The following is a 25,263-nucleotide window of genomic DNA, read 5'->3' as shown; positions in this document are numbered from 1 at the left end:
TTTGATCTCCGTTGCACTAAGTGTGTTCGGTTCTTATGTCTGCAAAAGCTTGCTACTTTCCAGAGTCAAAAATAATGGTGCAAATCATTTGACAAAAGGAGCCCGGTATGATGGAATCAGCGAAGAAGACACATTTTTTTGTAATTTGGATGGACATGGAAACACAAGCAGGTTCTTGATGAGGATTTATTTATCTGTGACGGTCATACATTGAGCAAGATCACGGGACATAGGGCCGATACATTATAATACGATGCAAATCATTCCACAAAAGGATGTATCAAAAAATGTTAATGATCATTTACTAAACTGAAACATTCAACAATGTGACCAGGACTAGATCAGGACTAATTCACACCAGCAGGTTTATGATGATGATTTACTGTCATTTAGCAAGATCACACGGCTCTGCATTAGCGATCAAATCAACGTTACGCAATGAATTTTAAAACCGCGCCCAGTAAGATGTCGATGCATCTTACTTGGCACTCATAACTTTATCAGACTCGGTGGTTTTTACATGCACCGCAGTGTAAGCCACACCATTGTAGTTGCCAGTGGAATCGAAGACCAGCTGGCTGCCGTTCAGGCATGTGATTTTCACTTTGGCCCTGTACTCCAGGTCGATGACTGCTCGTCCCACTGACAACTCCACGCTCACGGTCTTTCCTGCCGGGACCTTCACGTTGATCTCATCAGATTCTGTTATGGTCTCCTCGTGGGTCATTGCGGAGGACTGCTCAGCTCCCACGGTCAGGCTGAACCCACTAGACACCTCCACCAGATCTGGGATCCCAGCTGAAACGGTCATGCTGACGGTGGACTCAATCTTCGTGGTGGTGCTCCAGGTGTTAGACTTGGTCACAGATCTGCTGTACGAACATTTCTGCTCCTGAACCGCACTAGTGTCGTTGTGGTAAGACACCGATTTGATGTATTCCTTGTTGACCTGGAGGAAACAACCAGCCCGCCCACACACAGACATAGAAAAACACAAATAGATGCGTGTTGTTACAATAGTACTTAATATCCAGGACAGAAAATATCAACATATATTTAAAGTGATGAAGCAAATTGGATTAAAAAAACATACATGTATATATTTTATATTACTTTAGACCAGGGGTGCCCACACTTTTTCTGCAGGCGAGCTACTTTTCAATTGACCAACTCGAGGGGGATCTACCTCATTTATATATATCATTTATATTTATTTATTTATGAAAGCGACATTTTTGTAAACAAGTTAAATGTGTTTAATGATAATACAAGCATGTGTAACACATATAGATGTCTTTCTTTCACCAAGACAAGAATATAAGTTGGTGTATTACCTGATTCTGATGACTTGCATTGATTGGAATCAGACAGTAATGATGATAACGCCCACATTTTCAAATGGAGGAGAAAAAAAGTTGTCCTTTCTGTACAATAGCACATGAAAGTGGTTGGTTTTTGGCATCTAATTCATCCAGCTTCCATACACTTTACAAGAAAAACATTGGCGGCAAATTCCGTAGCTTGCTTGATTGACATTCACGGCACCCGAGGGTCTTGTGAGATGACGCTGGCTGCTGCCAGTTCATTATTATGAAAAAATGACAGAGAGGAAGGCGAGAAACACTTTTTATTTCAACAGACTTTCGCGCCGTCCCTTCCGTCAAAACTCTAAAGGCCGACTGCACATTTCCTATCGTCACAATAAAAGCCCTGCTTCATGCTGCCTGCGCTAACAAAATAATAGTCTCAGAAAGCTGGCGTGCACAAGTGATGTGCACGCCAGCTTTCTGAGGGATCGCTTGTGCACGCCAGTTTTCCGAGACTCTGTATTTAGTTAGCGCAGGCAGCATGAAGCAGGGCTTTTATTGTGAAGATAGGAAATGTGCAGTCGGCCTTTAGAGTTTTGACGGAAGGTACGGCGTGAGAGTCTGTTGAAATAAAATTTTCATAATAATGATCTTGCAGCAGCCAGCGTCATCTCACAAGACCCTCCGGTACCGTGAATGTCATTTAAGTGACGTCTTGGTGAAGATTGATGATCACTAATGTTTAGGTCTATTTTTTTAAAAAGCCTGGCTCGAGATCGACTGACACACCCCCCGCGGTCGACTGGTAGCTCGCGATCCACGTAATGGGCACCCCTGCTTTAGACAGTGAAACGTCAAATTTGAAATATGACACTATTTCATTGACCTATTGTAATCAAACAAAGACATCACAGTCAACCCAATATCAAACAACAATGTTTATGGGGGACAAGACTCATCAAGTTGTCTTTTATGAAACAATTGGTGGGCCGAAAAGCTTTGGATCAAAACAAATTCTTCTTTTTTTCAGTTAATAAGAACCTTGTGACAACTAAAATTCAGATTTTAGGCGTTAAGAAGGAAAAAGTAATTAAGAAATATTGCCTTTATCTTGCCACACTCTGACTCAGGTGTTCCAGTCATAGTACCACTCACCTTGGGTGTGTACAAGGCCAGGCTGGGATAGGTCATGTCGGTTAGCACAGACGACTTGATGGCATTGATGAATAGGAACCCCAAGCAGTCGATGTCTGAGCCACAGTTACCCACCAGCCCCAGGCAGACTCCAGACCCCACGTCGATAGAGTATTCGGTCTTCAGGGGCCAGTCGGTCATGTGTGCAAAGAACTCGCGGCCAGCAGTCGTCCAGAACCTGATGCCACCCAGACGAGTCCCGGCGCCGTTCCCCCACAGGGACAGCTTGGTGATGCGCTCGCCTAGATTGAACGTGAACTCACTGAAAGTTTCTGCGTTCCCAAAGGTCTCCACGCGCCCGTCGGTCAGTTCAGCCCGCACGGCTTTGATCTGCCAGCCAGCCACTGCCACTCCAATCTTCTTGAGGGTGGCACCATTTTCTATGCCATCAAACTCAAATCGAGTGCCTCTATTTCCACCAATGAGATGAAGTGTAGTTGCCATGTTCAATGACCTGAAACAGAAATGTTACTGGACTTCCTAAAGACCTGCAGAAGAGTGTGTAAGAAGACTTTTCCATATCAGTTGTTCAAAGGCTGGGCTGTAGGTCTCTACTCACCTTTCAACTCACCTTCCTGATACCTCAGAAACACAAACCAAGAAAGCAGTGACAACCGAGGTTCTGTAATGTGGAGGTTCTTCTCTCGATGTGGCTTGCAAGGTAAAGGACTCCCCTTTTTATAGAAAGAAGAGGGTTAACATGCATTAGAACTCACATCCTGTTGTTGAGGATGAACAAAGCAAGTCAGGATTTACTAAGAAATAAATGAGACGAGTGTAATCATCTGACATCTGGAGTAAGAATTTTTATACACTCTTTATGAATTTGGAGGACTTGATGCACAAATACAAAACCAAGCCAGGATATATTTGTGGCATCATTTAAGACCAGATGTGCATACTCACAAGTCGAAGAGTGGACAGATGGTATCGGACCGATAAGAAGTGCAGGGACTCTGTAGTCAGACTACTGATGAGAGTCCTTGGAACCTCTGGCTTTTATAGGCAATGAGGTTGGAATTGCGAAATCACAGATTCTATAGATGGGGAAACTTTTAAGGAACTGGAAGACACATCTGGGTGTGACTTCTGAACCAAGGAAATGCTTAGCCAAGGAAAAATTAACGCCACTGTTATGCACTGTTTATGTTTAGAGTCAAAAGCCTACAATTGTCTAAAGACACATGACTCACTAGCATTTCATAAGGATAATGTTGAATAGTTTTACAGTTTACATGAACTATCAATCAATTAATCAATGTTTACTTATATAGCCCTGAATCACAAGTGTCTCAAAAGGCTGCACAAACCACAACGATATCCTCGGCTCAGATCCAACATCAGGGCAAGGAAAAACTCAACCCAATGAGATGAGTATGTAACGGTACGTGTATTTGTATTGAACCGTTTCGGTACAGGGTTTTTTTTTTCTAAGCTAAAGTCTTAACAAGCTGCTTTGCTTCTTCTGCCTCAGCACCCAGCATTGTCCCACCCACACAACCATCTGGTTACATTAAAAAGCAGTAACGGCTAATCGCTCCGGTAGCTCAGTAAGTAGAGTGGAGGGCTGTAATTGCTTATGCTGAAATCCCTGGTTCAAATCCAGCTCGATGAATCACTCATTACGTTTTTACCATGAATTGATTAACGGAATGTCTTATTGTGGCAGTCCGCTCCCTGTATGATCAGTGCCAGAGCTTGGTCCGCATTGCTGGCAGTAAGTCGGACACGTTTCCAGTGGGGGTTGGACTCCGCCAAGGCTGTCCTTTGTCACCGATTCTGTTCATAACTTTTATGGACAGAATTTCTAGGCGCAGCCAAGGCGTTGAGGGGTTCCGGTTTGGTTGCCACGGGATTAGGTCTCTGCTTTTTGCAGATGATGTAGTCCTGATGGCTTCATCTGGCCGGGATCTTCAGCTCTCACTAGATCGGTTTGCAGCCGAGTGTGAAGCGACCGGAATGAGAATCAGCACCTCCAAGTCTGAGTCCATGGTTCTCGCCCGGAAAAGGGTGGAGTGCCATCTCCGGGTTGGGGAGGAGACCCTGCCCCAAGTGGAGGAGTTCAAGTACCTAGGAGTCTTGTTCACGAGTGGGGGAAGAGTGGATCGTGAGATCGACAGGCGGATCGGTGCGGCGTCTTCAGTAATGCGGACGTTGTATCGATCCGTTGTGGTGAAGAAGGAGCTGAGCCGGAAGGCAAAGCTCTCAATTTACCGGTCGATCTACGTTCCCATCCTCACCTATGGTCATGAGCTTTGGGTCATGACCGAAAGGATAAGATCACGGGTACAGGCGGCTGAAATGAGTTTGGGTCTCTCCCTTAGAGATAGGGTGAGAAGCTCTGCCATCCGGGAGAAACTCAACGTAAAGCCGCTGCTCCTCCACATCGAGAGGAGCCAGATGAAGTGGTTCGGGCATCTGGTCAGGATGCCACCCGAACGCCTCCCTAGGGATGTGTTTAGGGCACGTCCAACCGGTAGGAGGCCACGGGGAAGACCCAGGACACGTTGGGAAGACTATGTCTCCCGGCTGGCCTGGGAACGCCTCGGGATCCCCCGGGAAGAGCTAGACGAAGTGGCTGGAGATAGGGAAGTCTGGGCTTCCCTGCTTAGGCTGCTGCCCCCGCGACCCGACCTCGGATAAGCGGAAGATGATGGATGGATGATTAACGTGGATCCCGACTTAAAGAAGTTCAAAAACTTATTGGGGTGTTACCATTTAGTGGTCAATTTTACGGAATATGTACTGAACTGTGCAATCTACTAATAAAAGTTTCAATCAATCAATCAACAGTGCGTATTCAGAACGCATGTAAAAAAAAAAAATAATAATAATTCCCAGTCCACAAGTATCCTCATTCACAACACGTTCTTAGATTTCCATGTTATGATTAATGTTCGCATTATTTATTGACTGTATTTAAAAAAGATAAAAATATATTTTTATTTGAATGAAGATATGAAATAATCCGCCAAGGCTGTCCTTTGTCACCCATTCTGTTCATAACTTTTATGGACAGAATTTCTAGGCGCAGTCAAGGCGTTGGGGGGTTCCGGTTTGGTGACCGCAGGATTAGGTCTCTGCTTTTTGCAGATGATGTGGTCCTGATATACGTCATTGCAGCCTAACAGCCTCGTGGTAAAAGCTGTTGGTGAGTCTGGTGGTGCGAGAGCCGAGGCTCTTGTATCTCGGAGCCAGCACCCCGATCCAAAGTCCAGCTGCACAGCCAAATCCCCGCTTTGACGCACAACCTCAGCACACACCTCATCCTAATGTGAACCCACCCGAAATCCAACGCTGTATTGTGGAACACGTAGTGAAGAACGATGAAACTTCAATGCATCTCTCATCACACCGACTCAGGGCGTTTTCTGGGAGATCACCAAGACCCCAACATGAATCGGACTATGATGCATGGCGTTCGGGGGTAGATCTCCTCCTGAAAGATCCATCTGTTTCGGATCTGCAGCAGTCCCGTAAAATCTTTGAGAGTCTCTGCTGATATGGTAAAGCATCTACAAGCTGACACACCTCCTGCGACTTACCTGCAAATGCTTGACTCCACCTATGGGACGGTCCAGGCCGGTGATGAACTGTATACCACATTTAAAGCATTTAATCGTGTCTGTCCTACTCTCTCCGAGTCGTAATCTAGGCTTCTGATTTAGCCCAATATTGAGAACTTCTACTATACTAGCTAAAGTACCTGCTACATAAAACCGATAGATGGCTAGATATACACTTTTCTCTCTGGTTAAGGATCAGAACCATTGGGTGAGGCTACGGTTCATAGGTCCGGAACGATGTAAATACAAGAGATAACATACTGTTTAAGTACATAGGCTAGGTTGTTACTCTCTACTCAGTGAGGTCCATACTCTAAAACAGGGGTGCCCACACTTTTTCTGCAGGCGAGCTACTTTTCAATTGACCAACTCGAGGGGATCTACCTCATTTATATATATCATTTATATTTATTTATTTATGAAAGAGACATTTTTGTAAACAAGTTAAATGTGTTTTTATGATAATACAAGCTTGTGTAACACATATAGATGTCTTTCTTTCACGAAGACAAGAATATAAGTTGGTGTATTACCTGATTCTGATGACTCGCATTGATTGGAATCAGACAGTAATGATGATAACGCCCACATTTTCAAATGGAGGAGAAAAAAAGTTGTCTTTTCTGTACAATACCACATGAAAGTGGTTGGTTTTTGGCATCTAATTCATCCAGCTTCCATACACTTTACAAGAAAAACATTGGCGGCAAATTCTGTAGCTTGCTTGATTGACATTCACGGCACCCGAGGGTCTTGTGAGATGATGCTGGCTGCTGCCAGTTCATTATTATGAAAAAATGACAGAGAGGAAGGCGAGAAAAACTTTTTATTTCAATAGACTTTCGCGCCGTCCCTTCCGTCAAAACTCTAAAGGCTGACTGCACATTTCCATCTTCACAATAAAAGCCCTGCTTCATGCTGCCTGCGCTAACAAAATAAGAGTCTCGGAAAGCTGGCGTGCACAAGTGATGTGCACGCCAGCTTTCCGAGGGATCGCTTGTGCACGCCAGTTTTCCGAGACTCTGTATTTAGTTAGCGCAGGCAGCATGAAGCAGGGCTTTTATTGTGAAGATAGGAAATGTGCAGTCGGCCTTTAGAGTTTTGACGGAAGGGACGGCGCGAGAGTCTGTTGAAATAAAAAGTGTTTCTCGCCTTCCTCTCGGTCATATTTTCATAATAATGATCTTGCAGCAGCCAGCGTCATCTCACAAGACCCTCCGGTACCGTGAATGTCATTTAAGTGACGTCTTGGTGAAGATTGATGATCACTCATTTTTAGGTCTATTTTTTTTAAAAGCCTGGCTGGAGATCGACTGACACACCCCCCGCGGTCGACTGGTAGCTCGCGATCGACGTAATGGGCACCCCTGCTCTAAAACAATCAAATGGAATTTGTGACCCGTAAACATTTTTAAAACCTAATCCGGTTCGGCGCGGGTCCAACATGGTGGAAAGTAACGAAACATTGAACTTGGGTTGGTCCACGTACTACAACAATACAACACTTGTGGCGCTAGACGGCCGGCTTAAGAAGTCCGTAAAGGAGTTTTCCAAAACAATCAGCCATTTTTTTCAGCACTTTCTCTCCATCCATCCATCCATTTTCTACCGCTTATTCCCTTTCGGGGTCGCGGCATACCTTGTTAACTTCAATCGCAGAGAAAGTACACTGTAATGGGTAAGGGCCCTATCTTGCAACCAGCGCAATTGACTTTTTTACACTTAGCATATCATTGCTACTTTGCACCTGGCGTAAAGCTAAATTTATTCTGAAGCGAATCTGTATCAGAGGTGTGAAATGTTGCAGTGCAAATGATACTTGGTGCTATTTTAGCTCCAAAAAAATCAATCACACCGGTGACGGGTGAAGCTACACCTCGCACTGAATATGATGTAGACTAGGAATATTCTTTTATAATTACACTGTATTGTATTGAATACTTGCATCCATCTTCTTCCGCTTATCAAACGTATTACGGCCGCTCGTTCCCGTGATCTTTTCCTTTTGTTCCTAACTCCAAAGTTCACGTCCGTAGGTGAGGACAGGGGCGTCGCCAGACAGATTTCACTGGGGCACGTGCCCCACTGTTGATCTTCAGTGCCCCAGTAAAAATGTCACCAATTTAAAAAAAAACACTTCAGAGTTTTAAGTCTACATAACATAGACAAGAGCGCACATACTACTTAGTATGGTAATTGATTGCTACTGTATTCACTCCACGTAACAATGAGCACATGGCTAATCCATCCATCCATCCATCATCTTCCGCTTATCCGAGGTCCGGTCGCCCAGGGGATCTCGAGGCGTTCCCAGGCCAGCCGGGAGACATAGTCTTCCCAACGTGTCCTGGGTCTTCCCCGTGGCCTCCTACCGGTTGGACGTGCCCTAAACACCTCCCTAGGGAGGCGTTCGGGTGGCATCCTGACCAGATTTCCCGAACCACCTCATCTGGCTCCTCTCGATGTGAAGGAGCAGCGGCTTTACTTTGAGTTCCTCCCGGATGGCAGAGCTTCTCACCCTATCTCTAAGGGAGAGACCCAAACTCATTGGGTCGCTTGTACCCGTGATCTTATCCTTTCGATAAAAACCCGAAGCTCATGACCAAAGGTGAGGATGGGAACGTAGATCGTCCGGTAAATTGAGAGTTTTGCCTTCCGGCTCAGCTCCTTCTTCACCACAACGGATCGGTACAACGTCCGCATTACTGAAGACACCGCACCGATCCGCCTGTCGATCTCACGATCCACTCTTCCCTCGCTCGTGAACAAGACTCCTAGGTACTTGAACTCCTCCACTTGGGGCAGGGTTTCCTCCCCAACCCGGCACATGGCTAATTAATATGGTAATTTATTCACGTGTGGATCGAGACTTCAGTTGAGAGAGAGAGGATGAGAATCACTGCTGAGGTAGGTAACGTTAGCCAACAACAATTTGTTAATTACATTATTTTGATTTTGATTTGACCCAAACTGTAACTCCTAGATGGATTTAAGAAAGTTATTCGCCCGCAGCAGTAAGTGAAGACCTAGCTAGCTAGGAAACATCATTGTCTTAAGTTGGTGCTAAGTTAGCTAACGTTATTCCTTGTATCAAGACAAACATATTCATTTGCTGTACGAGCTGTCAATGAAGATGAAACATAATGTTGGTTATTGTCTGCTGGTTCTGCATCAATGATGATTTGGAGTAAGCATGTGTGAGTTGAGTGCTTCTCAAATGGTTTATCTTCAGGAAGAAAAATATCTTCCCATATCATCAAGTCGTGAGCCAAATTTTTAAATCATTCAAGTTTATTTCACAGAAAAATAGCACAGTAGACTTGTCCTGTTAATCGGTGCGACTTTGATTAAAATAATCTTGTTTTGTCGCCAGAAAAATGGCTACAGCTAAAGCATCTGGTTTTGTTTCCGGAAAAAATAGTAACATTTCTGTATTTGTTTTCAGAAATATGGCTGAAAATATCGGGTTTTGTTGCCCCGTTTAGATTTAAAAAAAATATATTTCCATGTCTGTCCTGAGTCCTCCTCCAACTTTTTGGTCGGTTTGCCTTTTGCTAAAATACTCACTAATAGTCACTAGAAAAATGGCTAAAAATATCTGGTTTTGTTGCCAGAAAATTTGATTTTTTTCTCCCTAAACTTTTTTTTTTCCATGCACACATGTGACTGCGACTCACTGAAAATGACACACAATCCACTTTTATGTCACAACCCAGCAGTTGGGAAGCACTGGTCAACTGTGTAACAGTTACTGTAATATTTCCATGTCTGTCCAGAGTGATTGACCACTTTGCAAAAATGAAAACGAGACGTTCCAGTTTACTTCTCAAAAAATGATTCCCTGAACAGACACACAACAGTTGTTCATTTATTCTGTGGCTTTATTGTTTTATGTATATTTTATAGTTTTGTGTATCTGAAATAGGATTAGCCACATTGCCATAAATGGAAATTAAATAATATAAAAGAACCCAGAGATGTAGGAGTGATTTATTTTTTGTTTTACTATTGTAGATGTTAAATTTGCAGATGATTACTGCAATATATATTTCAAAAAGATTCACTGCTCTTCCTTTTTGCTTTTACCAGTAGCAGTTTAGAAGTCTGGAGTAAAAAAGTGCACAAGTAGGTCAAATGCATTAGTTAATTTCAGGTGGTTAATCAAAGATCCATACAACATCATCTGATATGATTTCAATCAATCAATCAATCAATCAATCAATGTTTATTTATATAGCCCCAAATCACAAATGTCTCAAAGGACTGCACAAATCATTACGACTACAACATCCTCGGAAGAACCCACAAAAGGGCAAGGAAAACTCACACCCAGTGGGCAGGGAGAATTCACATCCAGTGGGCTGCCAGTGACAATGCTGACTATGAGAAACCTTGGAGAGGACCTCAGATGTGGGCAACCCCCCCCTCTAGGGGACCGAAAGCAATGGATGTCGAGCGGGTCTAACATGATACTGTGAAAGTTCAATCCATAGTGGCTCCAACACAGCCGCGAGAGTTCAGTTAAAGTGGATCCAAGACAGCAGCGAGAGTCCCGTCCACAGGAAACCATCTCAAGCGGAGGCGGATCAGCAGCGTAGAGATGTCCCCAACCGATACACAGGCGAGCGGTCCATCCTGGGTCCCGACGAGCGGTCCATCCTGGGTCTCGACTCTGGACAGCCAGTACTTCATCCATGGTCATCGGACCGGACCCCCTCCACAAGGGAGGGGGGGACATAGGAGAAAAAAAGAAAAGAAGCGGCAGATCAACTGGTCTAAAAAGAAGGTCTATTTAAAGGCTACAGTATACAGATGAGTTTTAAGGTGAGACTTAAATGCTTCTACTGAGGTAGCATCTCGAACTGTTACCGGGAGGGCATTCCAGAGTACTGGAGCCCCAACGGAAAACGCTTTGTAGCCCGCAGACTTTTTTTGGGCTCTAGGAATCACTAATAAGCCGGAGTCTTTTGAACGCAGATTTCTTGCCGGGACATATGGTACAATACAATCGGCAAGATAGGCTGGAGCTAGACCGTGTAGTATTTTATACGTAAGTAGTAAAACCATAAAGTCACATCTTAAGTGCACAGGAAGCCAGTGCAGGTGAGCCAGTACAGGCGTAATGTGTTCAAACTTTCTTGTTCTTGTCAAAAGTCTAGCAGCCGCATTTTGTACCAACTGTAATCTTTTAATGCTAGACATGGGGAGACCCGAAAATAATACGTTACAGTAATCGAGACGAGGCGTAACAAACACATGGATAATGATCTCGGCGTCTTTAGTGGACAAAATGGAGCGAATTTTAGCGATATTACGGAGATGAAAGAAGGCCGTTTTAGTAACGCTTTTAATGTGTGACTCAAAGGAGAGAGTTGGGTCGAAGATAATACCCAGATAGGACTAGATAGAACAATCCCATAATAGAAAATAACCTGAGTAGAGTGGAAATAATAGGCTATCTCCTTCAGCGCTGCCTCAGAGCTGTTGTGGTGTTGGACCTGGTTGGGTGGGATTGCAAGATGGGGGTCAGAGAGGAGGAAGGAGAATGGTTGTCAGCTTCATTGGGGTCATCAGGTGGGCACCCTCCTTCACCGGCGTTTCAATGATAGGCCCACGACACCTCCGGAGGGCTCATCGGCAACACCTGGCGTCCCAGGTGAGCCCCCCCTCTGCTTTTAACCATTATGTGATGTAGGTCTTACTAGATCCCCAGATGGTGTCTCTCCTCTTCACCCACAGCCACCGACTGGCTGTCTCTGCTGCTCCTGAGAGGGCTTTGATGGTGTTTCGCAGGGTTTGGCCTCGAACTCCGATGTCTTTCAGCAGCCTGATTGTTCTCTGGCCCACAAAACCTCTGCAGCCAACTTCCACTGGGCAGACCTTGGCTTTCCATCCATTCTGCTCAGCATCAGCTGCCAGTTCGGTGTACTTAAGGCTTTTGCGTTCGAATGCCTCCTCCACAGCAGCCTCCCAGGGAACCGTGAGTTCTATTATATACACAATATGCAGTGAGGAGGACCAGAGCACAAGATCTGGTCTGAGGTTTGACATGGCTATCTCTGAAGGAAAGCAGAGCTTTTGATCAAGATCCACCGCCATTTTCCAGTCACGAGCCCTTCCGAGCTGGCCTATGTCTGGTCTATGGCCTTTGGTGGACTCTGCACCTTCTCGGATGAACTCTCTTGTGGCTGTAGGATGTACTTTTGGCAGGGGCAGGGCATTGATCTTAGCTCTTCTTGCCTCTAACGTGGCTGCTAGGCACTTCAGAACCTGGTTGTGCCGCCAGGTGTAGCGCCCTTGTGAGAGACTTGTCTTGCAGCCAACGAGAATGTGTTTGAGGTTAGCTGGAGATGGACAGAGGGGGCATGTGGGGTCCTCTCCATACCACTGTTTGAGGTTGGAGGGGGAGGGAAGGACATCATAAGTGGAGCGTAATATGAAGCTGATTTGAACTGCCTCCATGCCCAACAGCTTTCTCCTCTTGACTCCTTCCCATAGTTTAAAGCACTATTTATGTATTTTTTATGATAAATAAGTGCTAAAAATGTTTTTGCTTATGCGCTTTGCACGCTCACATGAATTATTTGTGCCCCAGGTGTGCCCCAGTACAGTATTAGGTCTAGTGACGCCCCTGGGTGAGGATAGGGACAAACTTGAGAGCTATGCTTTCCGGTCTAGCTCTTTCTTAACTACGACTGACTGATACAGGGTCCGCATCACTGCAGACGTTGCATGTATTCGCCTGTCGATTTCTCGATCCACTCTTCCCTCACTCGTGAAAAAGACTGCAAGGTACTTAAAGACTTTCACTTGGAGCAGGACTTTTTGGGAGAGAACCATGGACTCTTTCAATCAGAGACCCAATCCTGCAGCCACCAAAGCGGATCCCCTCAACGCCCTGATTGCGTCTACAAATTCTATTCATAAAAGTTATGAACAGAATTGCTGACACAGGGCAGCCCTAGCAGAGTCCAACCCTAACTTACTGCCGGCAATGCGAACCAAGCACTGACACTGATCACACAGGGAGTGGACCGTCACAATCAAGGGGTCCGATACCCCATACTCACTGACTACTCTCCACAGGACTTCCGTAGGGACATGGTCAAATGCCTTCTTCAAGTCCACAAAACACATGTAGACTGGTTGGGCAAACTCCCATGAACCCTCAAGGATCTTGCCGAGAGTAAAGAGTTGGTCCACATTTTCACAACCACAACTTCCTGAATCCGAGGTTCGACTATTCGACGTAGCCTCCTTTCCAGTAGACCTGAATAGACCTTAACGGGAAGGCTGTTTACATTATGTTGCTATGATAATTATTATGGCATGTTCTTGTGTTTGCGAGGTTGGTTACTGTGATTATTGTCAGAGTTGATTTTGTGTTACCTGTATCTGTTACCATTGAAAGGAGCTGAAAACCACAAGATTTAAAGATGGAAACACAAGCATGTTTATGATGCTTTATTTATCTGTGCCAATCATTCATTTAGCAAGTTCACATGACTCCGCATTGGCATACAAATCGATGATATGCAATGAATATTAAAATTGTGCGCTGTAAGATTAAAACGTTAAACATTGTGATCAGGGAGACGGACTGATTTATTTAGCAAGACCACATGGCTCTGCCTTAGCGATCAAATCAATGTCATGCAATGAATATTTAAACCATGCACAGAAAGATGTCGATGCATCTTATTCAACATTCATAACTTTATCAGACTCGGTGGTTTTTACATTCACTGCAGTGTAAGCCACACTAGTGTAGTTGCCAGTGGAATTGAAGACCAGCTGGCTGCCGTTCAGGCATGTGATTTTCACTTTGGCCCTGTACTCCAGGTCGATGACTGCTCGTCCCACTGACAACTCCACGCTCACGGTCTTTCCTGGCGGGACCTTCACGTTGATCTCATCTGATTCTGTTACAGTTTCCTCATGGGTCATTGCAGAGGACTGCTCAGCTCCCACGGTCAGGCTAAACCCACTAGACACCTCCACCAGATCTGGGATCCCTGCTGAAACGGTCATGCTGACGGTGGACTCAATCTTCGTGGTGGTGCTCCAGGTGTTAGACTTGGTCACAGATCTGCTGTACGAGCATTTCTGCTCCTGAACCGCACTAGTGTCGTTGTGGTAAGACACCGATTTGATGTATTCCTTCTTGACCTGGAGGAAACAACCAGCCCCCAAACAAACGAAGAAACACAGAAAAACACAGAACAATGCGTATTGTTTAGGCAACAAAAAAACATCTTTATAAACAATACAGAAAATATCAACTAATTTTTAAAGTAATTAAGCGAATGAGAGTTTAAAAATAATGCTTTGATATTTCGCTGTTTGTTTGTGATGACCTTAACATTTAGACTTCAATCCCCCGGGGGAGGATTTTGGAATATGACATTGTTTTACTGACCTATTGTAATTAAATAAAAATACAAGACTGTCGCCACCTCATCGCAGGGCCAACAGAGACAGACAACATTCACACCATTTAAGTCTCACCTTAAAACTCATCTGTATACTCTAGCCTTTAAATAGACCTCCTTTTTAGACCAGTTGATCTGCCGCTTCTTTTCTTTTTTCTCCTATGTCCCCCCCTCCCTCGTGGAGGGGGTCCGGTCCGATGACCAAGGATGAAGTACTGGCTGTCCAGAGTCGAGACCCAGGATGGACCGCTCGTCGGGACCCAGGATGGACCGCTCGCCTGTGTATCGGTTGGGGACATCTCTACGCTGCTGATCCGCCTCCGCTTGAGATGGTTTCCTGTGGACGGGACTCTCGCTGCTGTCTTGGATCCACTTTGAACTGAATTCTCGCGGCTGTGTTGGAGCCACTATGGATTGAACTTTCACAGTATCATGTTAGACCCGCTCGACATCCATTGCTTTCGGTCCCCTAGAGGGGGGGGGGGGTGTTGCCCACATCTGAGGTCCTCTCCAAGGTTTCTCATAGTCAGCATTGTCACTGGCGTCCCACTGAATGTGAGTTTTCCTTGCCCTTTTGTGGGTTCTTCCGAGGATGTCGTAGTCGTAATGATTTGTGCAGTCCTTTGAGACATTTGCGATTTGGGGCTATATTAATAAACATTGATTGATTGATTGATTGACTCACATTCACACACTCGGGCCAATTATTATCGTTGCCAATCAACCTCTCCCCAGGTGCATGTCTTTGGAGGTGGAAGGAAGTCCGAGTCCCCGGAGGGAACGCACGCATTTTCTCTTTCTATCCCTTCATGCTCCGGCCCGGTGGCACCAAATAATAATACAAATCCACTTAATAAAGTCGAATACAAACATGGCAACAAGAGAAGTATCCCACACTTCTCTTTTGTAAAGTAAATCTGTACAGCAGATATGGGCATCTACCCTCTATATCAAAAATATGATTTGCCTGAGTAGTTTTGCTCTTTCCATATTCTTACTCAGTTGATTCAGACGTAGTACCAACTTTAATAAACTAATGTACAAATTCCAATCCGGCTTCAGAACTAACCACTCCACTGACACATGCCTTCTCTTTCTGAGGGACCACATCAAACATGAGGTGGACGCGGGCAAATACTGCGGCATGGTCATGCTGGACATTCAGAAGGCCTTTGACACCGTTAACCACGCTATACTGTTGGATAAACTCAGAGCTGGATGCAATCTTACTTGGAGGGGAGGAAACAGGTGGTAGAGGTCAACGGCACCGTGTCCCCTCCCCTCTCAGTAAGCTGTGGAGTCCCTCAGGGGAGTATACTAGGACCTTTACTGTTCCTAATATACGTGAATGACATGCCATCAGCATGCGACTGTGAATTGTTCCTGTTCGTGGATTACTCGGCCCTGCTGGTATCCGGCAAGGACAAGTCACAGGTGGAACAAATCCTCAGTGCTGAACTCCTTAATGTTTGCACCTGGTTCGCTGACAACAAGCTATCCATACACTTAGGTAAAATGAAATCCATCTTATTCGGGTCCCATATCAAACTTAAGAAAGTCGGTGGCTTCACTATAAAGGTGGGTGACATTGTTATCAAAAGGAGAGATGAGATCACCTACCTAGGTTCCATTCTAGAGGCTAATCTTTCCTGTGATAAAATGGCAACCAAGGTAATCAAAAAGGTCAACCAAAGAACGAGATTCCTCTACAGAATCTCCTCTCTGGTCAACAAAAGCACCTTGAAGATTCTAGCGGGAACTCTCATTCAACCCTTCTTTGATTACGCATGCACCTCCTGGTACCCCAGCACCTCCAAAACCCTCAAATCTAGACTCCAAACATCCCAGAACAAGCTAGTCCGGTTACTTTTAGACCTCCACCCCAGATCACACCTCACTACAACCCACTTCTCTAAAGTGTGCTGGCTCAGGGTGGAGGACAGAGTCAAACAACTTGCACTGAGCCTAGTCTATAAAATCCGCTACACCTCCTTGATACCGAAGTACATGTCAAACTACTTCCAGAACGTAAATGACCACCCTAACCACAACACCAGGGGGAGCTCCACAAACCACGTTAAACCCAGATTCTGATCTAACAAAGGTCTTAACTCATTCTCTTTCTATGCCACATCAATGTGGAATGCACTCTCAACAGGTATAAAAGTAAGTGCATCTCTATATTCCTTCAAAAGCGCTCTAAAACAACACCTCCAGGCAACTTCAACCCTTTACTAATACCCTCCTCCAGTCACATCCCATCTCCCTAGATTGTAAATAACCTAATGTAAATAATCAAATGTACTTCTAACGTATTTACTTTTTCTTATGCTATCTGAACTCACTATGTTCTCTGCCGGCTGTACATATCCTACTAAGTAAGACCTTCACTGTTTGTCTACACTGTCTGATTGTAAATAATGTCAATAATTCAATGTACATACTATGATGATTAACTTGTGTGATGACTGTATTATGCTGATAGTATATATTTGTACCATGAATTGATTAACGTGGACCCCGACTTAAACAAATTGAAAAACCTATTCGGGTGTTACCATTTAGTGGTCAATTGTACGGAATATGTACTGTACAGTGCAATCTACTAATAAAAGTTTCAATCAATCAATCAAAACCACTCACCTGAGGAGTGTACATGGCCAGGCTGGGATAGGTCATGTCGGTTAGCACAGACGACTTGATGGCATTGATGAAGAGGAACCCCATGTGGTCGATGTCTGAGCCAGCCTTCCCCTGCACCCCCAGGCAGACTCCTGACCCCACGTTGATAGAGTACTCGGTCTTCAGGGGGTACTCGGTCTGATGCGCAAAGAACTCGCGTCCAGAACTCGTCCAGAACCTGATGCCACCCAGACGAGACCCGAAACCGTTCCCCCACAGGGACAGCTTGGTGATGCGCTCGCCAAGTTTGAATGTGAACTCACTGAAAGTGTGGGATTCTCCAAAAGTCTTCACACGCCCGTCGGTCAGTTCAGCCCGCACGGCTTTGATCTGCCAGCCAGCCACTGCCACTCCAATCTTCTTGAGAGTGGCACCGTTGTCACGACCGGTCAAAGAAAAGGAACTGCCTCCATTTCCACCAATAGTATCAAGTGTAGTCGCCATGTTTATTGACCTGCAACAGAAATGTTCAATATATTCACAAAACTGGACTTCCTGAAGATCTGCAGAAGAGTGTTTAAGATGTCCATGCATCCATCCATCTTCTTCCGCTTATCCAAGGTCGGGTCGCGGGGGCAACAGCCTAAGCGGGGAAGCCCAGACTTCCCTCTCCCCAGCCACTTCGTCTAGCTCTTCCCGGGGGATCCCGAGGTGTTCCCAGGCCAGACGGGAGACATAGTCTACCCAACGTGTCCTGGGTCTTCTCCGTGGCCTCCTATCGGTTGGACGTGCCCTAAACACCTCCCTCGGGAGGCGTTCGGGTGGCATCCTGACCAGATGCCCGAACCACCTCATCTGGCTCCTCTCGATGTGAAGGAGCAGCGGCTTTACTTTGAGTTCCTCCCGGATGGCAGAGCTTCTCACCCTATCTCTAAGGGAGAGACCCGCCACCCGGCAGAGGAAACTCATCTCGGCCGCTTGAACCCGTGATCTTATCCTTTCGGTCATGACCCAAAGCTCATGACCATAGGTAAGGATGGGAACGTAGATCGACCGGTAAATTGAGAGCTTTGCCTTCCGGCTCAGCTCCTTCTTCACCACAACGGATCGGTACAACGTCCGCATTACTGAAGACGTCTTCAGTGTTTAAGATGTACAAAACCCAAAACCAAAACGAGGAGTTGAGTTTATACCAAAATGGATACATGGATGATACAGCAGAGGATTGGGAGAATGTCATGTGGTCAGATGAAACCAAAATAGAACCTTTTGGTATAAACTCAACTCGTCGTGTTTGGAGGAAGAAGAATACTGAGTTGCATCCCAAGAACACCACACCTACTGTGAAGCATGGGGGTGGAAACATCATGCTTTGGGGCTGTTTTTCTGCTAAGGGGACAGGACGATTGATCCGTGTTAAGGAAAGAATGAATGGGGCCATGTATCGTGAGATTTTGAGCCAAAACCTCCTTCCATCAGTGAGAGCTTTGAATGGTTGACCAAATACTTATTTTCCACCATAATTTACAAATACATTCTTTAAAATTCCTACAATTCTGTCTCTCACAGTTGAAGTGTACCTATGATGAAAATCACAGACCTCTGTCATCATTTTAAGTGGGAGAACTTGCACAATCGCTGGCTGACTAAATACTTTTTTGCCCCACTGTAAATTCTTGTCTTCATGAAAGAAAGGAACCTATGTGTGTTCAACATGCTTGTATTATCATTAAACACCATTAAGTTGTAAACCAAAATGTCTCTTTCATAAATAAATAAATATAAATTATAAATAAGAATGAGGTAGATCTCCTCGACTTGGTCAATTGAAAAGTAGCTCGCCCGCAGAAAAAGTGTGAGCACCCCTGTCCAACAGTTTAAGAACAACATTTCTTCACAAGCTATTGCAAGGAAATTAAGGATTTCATCATCTATGGTCCGTAATGTCATCAAAAGGTTCAGAAAATCTGAAGAAATCACTGCACGTTAGCGGCAATGCCCGTGGCCTTCGATCTCTCAGACGGTACTGCTTCAAAAATCGACATCAGTGTGTAAAGGATATCACCACATGGTCTCAGGAACACTTCAGAAATCTCCTGTTAGTAATTAGGGTCCACAGGCCCTATTGAAACTGCTGTGTTTTATTATTATTCCGCACCTACGCGCTGTAATTTGACCCCCTTAACATGTTTCAAAACTCACCAAATTTGACACACACGTCGGTATAGCCCTTCCCGACATATTAAGCAACCAATCCCCCAAAATGAAAATTACGCTCTAGCGCCCCCTAGGAAAAAATTACGGACAAAACTGCATGTAACTTCTGTTAGGAATGTCATAGCGACATGAAACAAAAACTCCTATGTAGGTCTGACTTAGATCCAATTTTCATACACTCACTTCTTTCAGCAAAAATCTACAGGAAGTTGGCAAAAACCCCTTCAAAATAAAATGTTCACAAAAAATGCAATTTTTGCCTCTTTGCGCTGTAATTTGACCATTAAAATGCTTCAAAAGTCACCAAACTTGGCGCACACATAAGGACTGGAGAATATTGCGATCTAATGAAAAAACCAAACCCCAAAACTCAAAATTGCGCTCTAGCGCTATTTTTTAATAAAACACTGAGAAAACTGCTCCTAGGAAGAAAACACAGACAAAACTGCTTGTAACTTCCGGTAAGAATATCGGAGAGACATGAAACAAAAACCTCTATGTAGGTCTTGCTTAGACCTACATTTCATAGATTGACAACCCCCAACACAAATCAACAGGAAGTTTGCAATCCCCCCTTCAAAACAAAAGTTCTGTAAAAAACGGTCACCTTTCTTCAAACATTATCTCTTCTGAGTGCGTTTGTTGTTTTGGCTTCAAACTCACACAGGAGAGAGATTGAACCCTTCTGATTAAAAGTATAGAACAGAGTTTTGATAAGTTTTCAGGTTTTGATTTTACGAGCCTTCAAAGAACCCCTTTGCAAAGTCTCCTAAAAAATGAGCTGTTATTTGACCCCCTTAAAATGCTTCTAAACCCACCAAACTTGACACACACATCAGGTCTGGCAAAAATTGCGATCTGATGAAAAAACCTAACCTCAAAACTCAAAATTGCGCTCTACCGCTCCCCTAGGAATACAACACTGACAAACTGCTCCTAGGAAGAAAACACAGACAAAACTGCTTGTAACTTCCGGTAGGAATGTCAGAGAGACATGAAACAAAAACCACTATGTAGGTCTCACTTAGCCCTACATTTTAATAATTACATACTTTAGCAAAAATCAACAGGAAGTTTGATATTTTCACTTCAATACAACAACTGCATTACTTTCACAATGCATTAGATTCTCAAAATAGTGGCTCCAAGGCGTCTTCTAACGCTTATCCGGACGTGGGTCTCGGGGGCAGCAGCCAAAGGCGGACCCGACCAACGCTGCTTGCAGCTTTAATTACAGTTTGTCGCTACATCTGTAAGGGCACGTTCAAACTCTACTATGCCAAGGGACAACAACAACACCCGGAAATGCCAGTTTAAGCCTGGGGGCAACAAGAATTGCCACCCCAGCCTGTCGCCCGTGATTTCCGCTGACGGGTCTGCCAACTTCCAGCGCCCCTTACAAAAAAGGTGAGATACAGGTATACCTTTGGACAGTTGGACTTCAAACCAATTGTGTTGCACTGTTTGAAGTGCAATGACCATAAAGCTATTCTATTCTACTCACCTTCCTGATACCCCAGAAACACACAAACCAAGAAAGCAGTGACAGCTTAGGTTCTGTAATGTGGAGATTCTTCTCTAGATGTGGCTTGTCAGGTGAAGGACTCACCTGTTTCTAGAAAGAAGAGGGTTAACATGCATTAGAACTCACCTCCAGTTGTTGAGGATGAACAAAGCAGATCAGGATTTACTAGTAAATAAATGAGACAAGTCTAATCATCTGACGTTCTTGTTGAATAAGAAGTCCGATACATTGTTTGTGAATTTGATGGACTGATTGCACAAATATAAAACCATACCAGAGTAGATGTAGAAAGAGTTATGTCAAGAACAGACTATGTAACATCTAAGACCAGATGTGCATACTCACAAGTTGAAGAGTGGACAGGTGATATCAGACCGGTCAGAAGTGCAGGGACTCTGTAGTCAGACTACTGATGGTCCACGGTTTTAAAGGCATTGATGTTGGTATTGTGAAATGACCTGAGATTCTTCTGAATGTGATTGGTCTGGATGGAGTCCAATTGGACAAGTCTTGACTGAAACAACCAACATTTGAGAGGCCTCTTATCAAAATATTTTTTTTGGAGTCTCCACAGAGTTCACCTAAGTTAACTTAAGCAGATTCCTTTGAGACATTAGACTCTTTATTTTTTTTTTTTTACATTTGCCCGAGTCAACGAAAAAGACAAGTAGCTAAAAAGACCCATCCATCCATTTTCTATCCCCTTTGGGGATCTCGGGGGGTGGTGGAGCCTATACAAACTTTAAGTAAATCATTTCTACATAATAAGACCACACATATACCAAGTAATAGAACATCTATTATTTACGCCACACATACACCCTCCTGTCCCCCAATCCAACGCCCTCGACGCAATCCCATAGGGGTGATGAATGGATGGTCAGCGCCTGAGAGCTGTGGCCTACCACCATGACCTTGAACTACCTTCCCTCTGTTGCTAGATATCTCGAGATGTATGTTGTAATATGTATATGTGCTTTGCTATAGAGGTTTTTTTCTCACTCCGAACTGGGTCCCCTTAGGAGCCCAGTCTGGATTGTATTTTTTTACTCAACCTTCCCCAGCGTTTACCTTTTTCCCATCTTTTACGGGGCGCCTTATGGCGACCCATCAGCGTTCTTGTTCTGTAACCCTGTACACTGTTTGTTTGTCTAATCTTGAACAGGTTTGTGCTGAAAACAAAGTTTTGTTGTACTTGTTGCAATGACAATAAAGACCTACCTACCTATCTAAAAAATGTGGGCAAGAAAAAGGTAAATCTAAACAGATTCACATTTATAGTGTGCAATATCAATATGGATGTTGGATGGAATGGACTTTTATTTAGTTGTTTTAGTGCTGGTTTTTACATACACTAACAGTGGTGTAGCATAGCGAAAAACTAAAATAATTATAAGTATATATAAATACGTACAGTACAGGCCAAAGGTTTGGACACACCTTTTCATTTCAATGTGTTTTCTTTATTTTCAAGACTATTTACCTTCAAGATTGTTACTGAAGGTTAGGACTCAGGTTAAAGTTTTGGTTGTATATTAGTGCGACCCCCCCACCCCTTTTAAGGGGACGGGCAATATGCGCATGTGTAAAGTTAGGAGGAGATGCCTCATTTAGCGCAAAAAAGTCGTCTGGTTTAAGCCAGGTTTCGCTGAGACCGATGACGTTAAGGTTGTTGTCTCTGATGACCTCATTAACTAACAACGTTTTGGGAGACAATGATCTTATGTTTAAAAAACCTATATTATAGGTAGTGGACTGATTTAGAGAACTTTTGATCAAATTATCCGTAGTAGCAATATTAATAATGTTGTGTTTATTATGCGTAGTGCACTTAAAATAATTACGACCATATCTAGGAATTGATATGACGGGAATTGATTTAGTTGTTTTAGTGCTGGCTTTTACATACACTAACAGAAGTGTAGCATAGTGAAAAACTAAAATAATTATAAGTATATATAAATACGTACAGTACCGTCCAAAAGTTTGGGCACACCTTTTCATTTCAATGTGTTTTCTTTATTTTCAAGACTATTTACCTTGAAGATTGTTACTGAAGGTTTTAAAACTATGACACCTGTGAAGTGAAAACCATTTCAGGTGACTATATCTTGAATCTCATGGAGAGAATGCCAAGAGTGTGCAAATCAGTAATCAGAGCAACGGGCGGCTATTTTGAAGAAACTACAATATAAAACATGTCTTCAGTTATTTCCTCTTTTTTTGTTAAGTACATAACTCCACATGTGTTCATTCATAGTTTTGACGTGACAATCTACAATGTAAATAGTCATGAAAATTGTCAGGTTCAAACACCAAACTATTTATTAAACAAGACAAGAAGCAAGGAATCAAACGGAGACAGGATTCAATTTAGCTCATGAGGAGAGCGCGTCGACTTGCACCCTCGTACAGTGTCACCCTGCCGCTCTGAGGAACAAGCTCCACACGCCTCCTCATTTATTTGGACATTTATTGATTACATAGCTGCAGCTGCTTCTAAGGGGAGGGGTCATAAACAGCTGCTGCACTGGGTCATGAACGGTTCAAACTAAACAGTGCTTGGAGCGGTGTCCGGTTTGCCTCCTCTCCGCTTGTAGATTTCGGGTCCTGATAAGGTCCTTCCTGTGGCTGTCCAAGATCTGATGAACTGACACCTCTACGGCGCATTCCATCGCACACAGTGGAGGTTTGTATTTTGTTTATATCCATCCATCCATCCATCCATTTTCTACCGCTTAATCCCTTTTGGGATCGCGGGGGGCGCTGGCGCCTATCTCAGCTACAATCGGGCGGAAGGCGGGGTACACCCTGGACAAGTCGCCACCTCATCGCAGGGCCAACACAGATAGACAGACAACATTCACACTCCTCTCTGAGCTGCTACCTTACCGTGGTAGAGGAGTTTGCGTGTCCCAATGATCCTAGGAGCTATGTTGTCTGGGGGCTTTCATGCCCCCTGGTAGGGTCTCCCAAGACAAACAGGTCCTAGGTGAGTGATCAGACAAAGAGCAGCTCAAAGACTTCTATGGAATTACAACAAAATGAACCCAGATTTCCCTCGCCCGGACGTGGGTCACCGGGGCCCCGCTCTGGAGCCAGGCCCGGAGTTGGGGCACGATGGCGAGCGCCTGGTGGTCGGGCCTGTCCCCATGGGGCCCGACCGGGCACAGCCCGAAGAGGCAACGTGGGTCATCCCTCCAATGGGCTCACCACTCATAGGAGGGGCCATAGAGGTCGGGTGCATTGTGAGCTGGGCGGCAGCCGAAGGCAGGGCACTTGGCGGTCCGATCCTCGGCTACAGAAGCTAGCTCTTGGGACGTGGAACGTCACCTCACTGGGGGGGAAGGAGCCTGAGCTAGTGCGCGAGGTAGAGAAGTTCCGGCTGGATATAGTCGGACTCACCTCGACGCACAGCAAGGGCTCTGGAACCAGTTCTCTCGAGAGGGACTGGACCCTCTTCCACTCTGGCGTTGCCGGCAGTGAGAGGCGACGGGCTGGGGTGGCAATTCTCGTTGCCCCCCGGCTCAAAGACTGCACGTTTGAGTTCAACCCAGTGGACGAGAGGGTAGCTTCCCTTCGCCTTCGGGTGGGGGGACGGGTCCTGACTGTTGTTTGTGCTTACGCACCAAACAGCAGTTCAGAATACCCACCCTTTTTGGGTACACTCGAGGGAGTACTGGAAAGTGCTCCTCCGGGTGATTCCCTTGTCCTACTGGGAGACTTCAACGCTCATGTTGGCAACGACAGTGAAACCTGGAGAGGCGTGATTGGGAAGAATGGTCGCCCGGATCTAAACCCGAGTGGTGTTTTGTTATTGGACTTTTGTGCTCGTCACGGATTGTCCATAACAAACACCATGTTCAAACATAAGGGTGTCCATATGTGCACTTGGCACCAGGACACCCTAGGCCGCAGTTCCATGATCGACTTTGTAGTTGTGTCATCGGATTTGCGGCCTTATGTCTTGGACACTCGGGTGAAGAGAGGGGCGGAGCTTTCTACCGATCACCACCTGGTGGTGAGTTGGCTGCGATGGTGGGGGAGGATGCCAGACAGACCTGGCAGGCCCAAACGCATTGTGAGGGTCTGCTGGGAACGTCTGGCAGAGTCTCCTGTCAGAGAGAGTTTCAATTCACACCTCCGGGAGAACTTTGAACATGTCACGAGGGAGGTGCGGGACATTGAGTCCGAGTGGACCATGTTCCGAACCTCTATTGTCGAGGCGGCTGATTGGAGCTGTGGCCGCAAGGTTGTTGGTGCCTGTCGTGGCGGTAATCCCAGAACCCGTTGGTGGACACCAGCAGTGAGGGATGCCGTCAAGCTGAAGAAGGAGTCCTATCGGGTTCTTTTGGCTCATAGGACTCCGGAGGCAGTGGACGGGTACCGACGGGCCAAGC

General features: G+C 45.0%; 2 protein-coding genes across 3 annotated transcripts in view; both read right to left on the bottom strand.

Annotated features, from left to right (window-relative positions):
* Positions 1-172: 172 nt before the first annotated feature.
* On the bottom strand, positions 173-3,549 carry LOC133540364 (aerolysin-like protein). 2 transcript variants are annotated; one of them, XM_061882883.1, is made up of 4 exons: positions 3,408-3,549; positions 3,061-3,175; positions 2,463-2,955; positions 173-949 (listed from the first exon to the last, which is right to left on the bottom strand). In XM_061882883.1, exons 3-4 carry the CDS (start codon positions 2,943-2,945, stop codon positions 479-481), a joined length of 954 nt encoding a protein of 317 aa, XP_061738867.1. In that variant the 5' UTR covers positions 2,946-2,955; positions 3,061-3,175; positions 3,408-3,549; the 3' UTR covers positions 173-478. The 2 variants fall into 2 exon arrangements, with proteins under 2 accessions (XP_061738867.1, XP_061738868.1); XM_061882884.1 differs by having other exon boundaries at positions 3,073-3,175.
* Positions 3,550-13,516: 9,967 nt separating this feature from the next.
* The window catches only part of LOC133540363 (aerolysin-like protein), a 24,761-nt gene continuing 13,014 nt past the window's right edge, over positions 13,517-25,263 (bottom strand). The window contains exons 2-4 of the mRNA XM_061882882.1: positions 20,843-20,953; positions 17,143-17,635; positions 13,517-14,236 (exon numbers count right to left, since the gene is read on the bottom strand). Of these exons, the coding sequence (XP_061738866.1) occupies positions 13,766-14,236; positions 17,143-17,625 (954 nt within the window). The 5' untranslated portion in view covers positions 17,626-17,635; positions 20,843-20,953 and the 3' untranslated portion in view covers positions 13,517-13,765. The remainder of the gene's footprint in view (positions 14,237-17,142; positions 17,636-20,842; positions 20,954-25,263) is intronic.

Source organism: Nerophis ophidion, linkage group LG22, assembly GCF_033978795.1.
Source record: "Nerophis ophidion isolate RoL-2023_Sa linkage group LG22, RoL_Noph_v1.0, whole genome shotgun sequence".
Taxonomy (NCBI): domain Eukaryota; kingdom Metazoa; phylum Chordata; class Actinopteri; order Syngnathiformes; family Syngnathidae; genus Nerophis; species Nerophis ophidion.
This window is presented reverse-complemented; position numbering and strand designations above follow the sequence as displayed.

What these genes read in the sequence shown, in the direction of transcription:
- LOC133540364 (XM_061882883.1), bottom strand. Translation starts at nt 2,945, where the DNA reads ATGGCAACTACACTTCATCTCATTGGTGGAAATAGAGGCACTCGATTT. An exon ending in TGGCCTTGTACACACCCAAG is followed by an intron (nt 950 to 2,462) that starts GTGAGTGGTACT and finishes TGTTTCCTCCAG; the next exon opens with GTCAACAAGGAATACATCAA.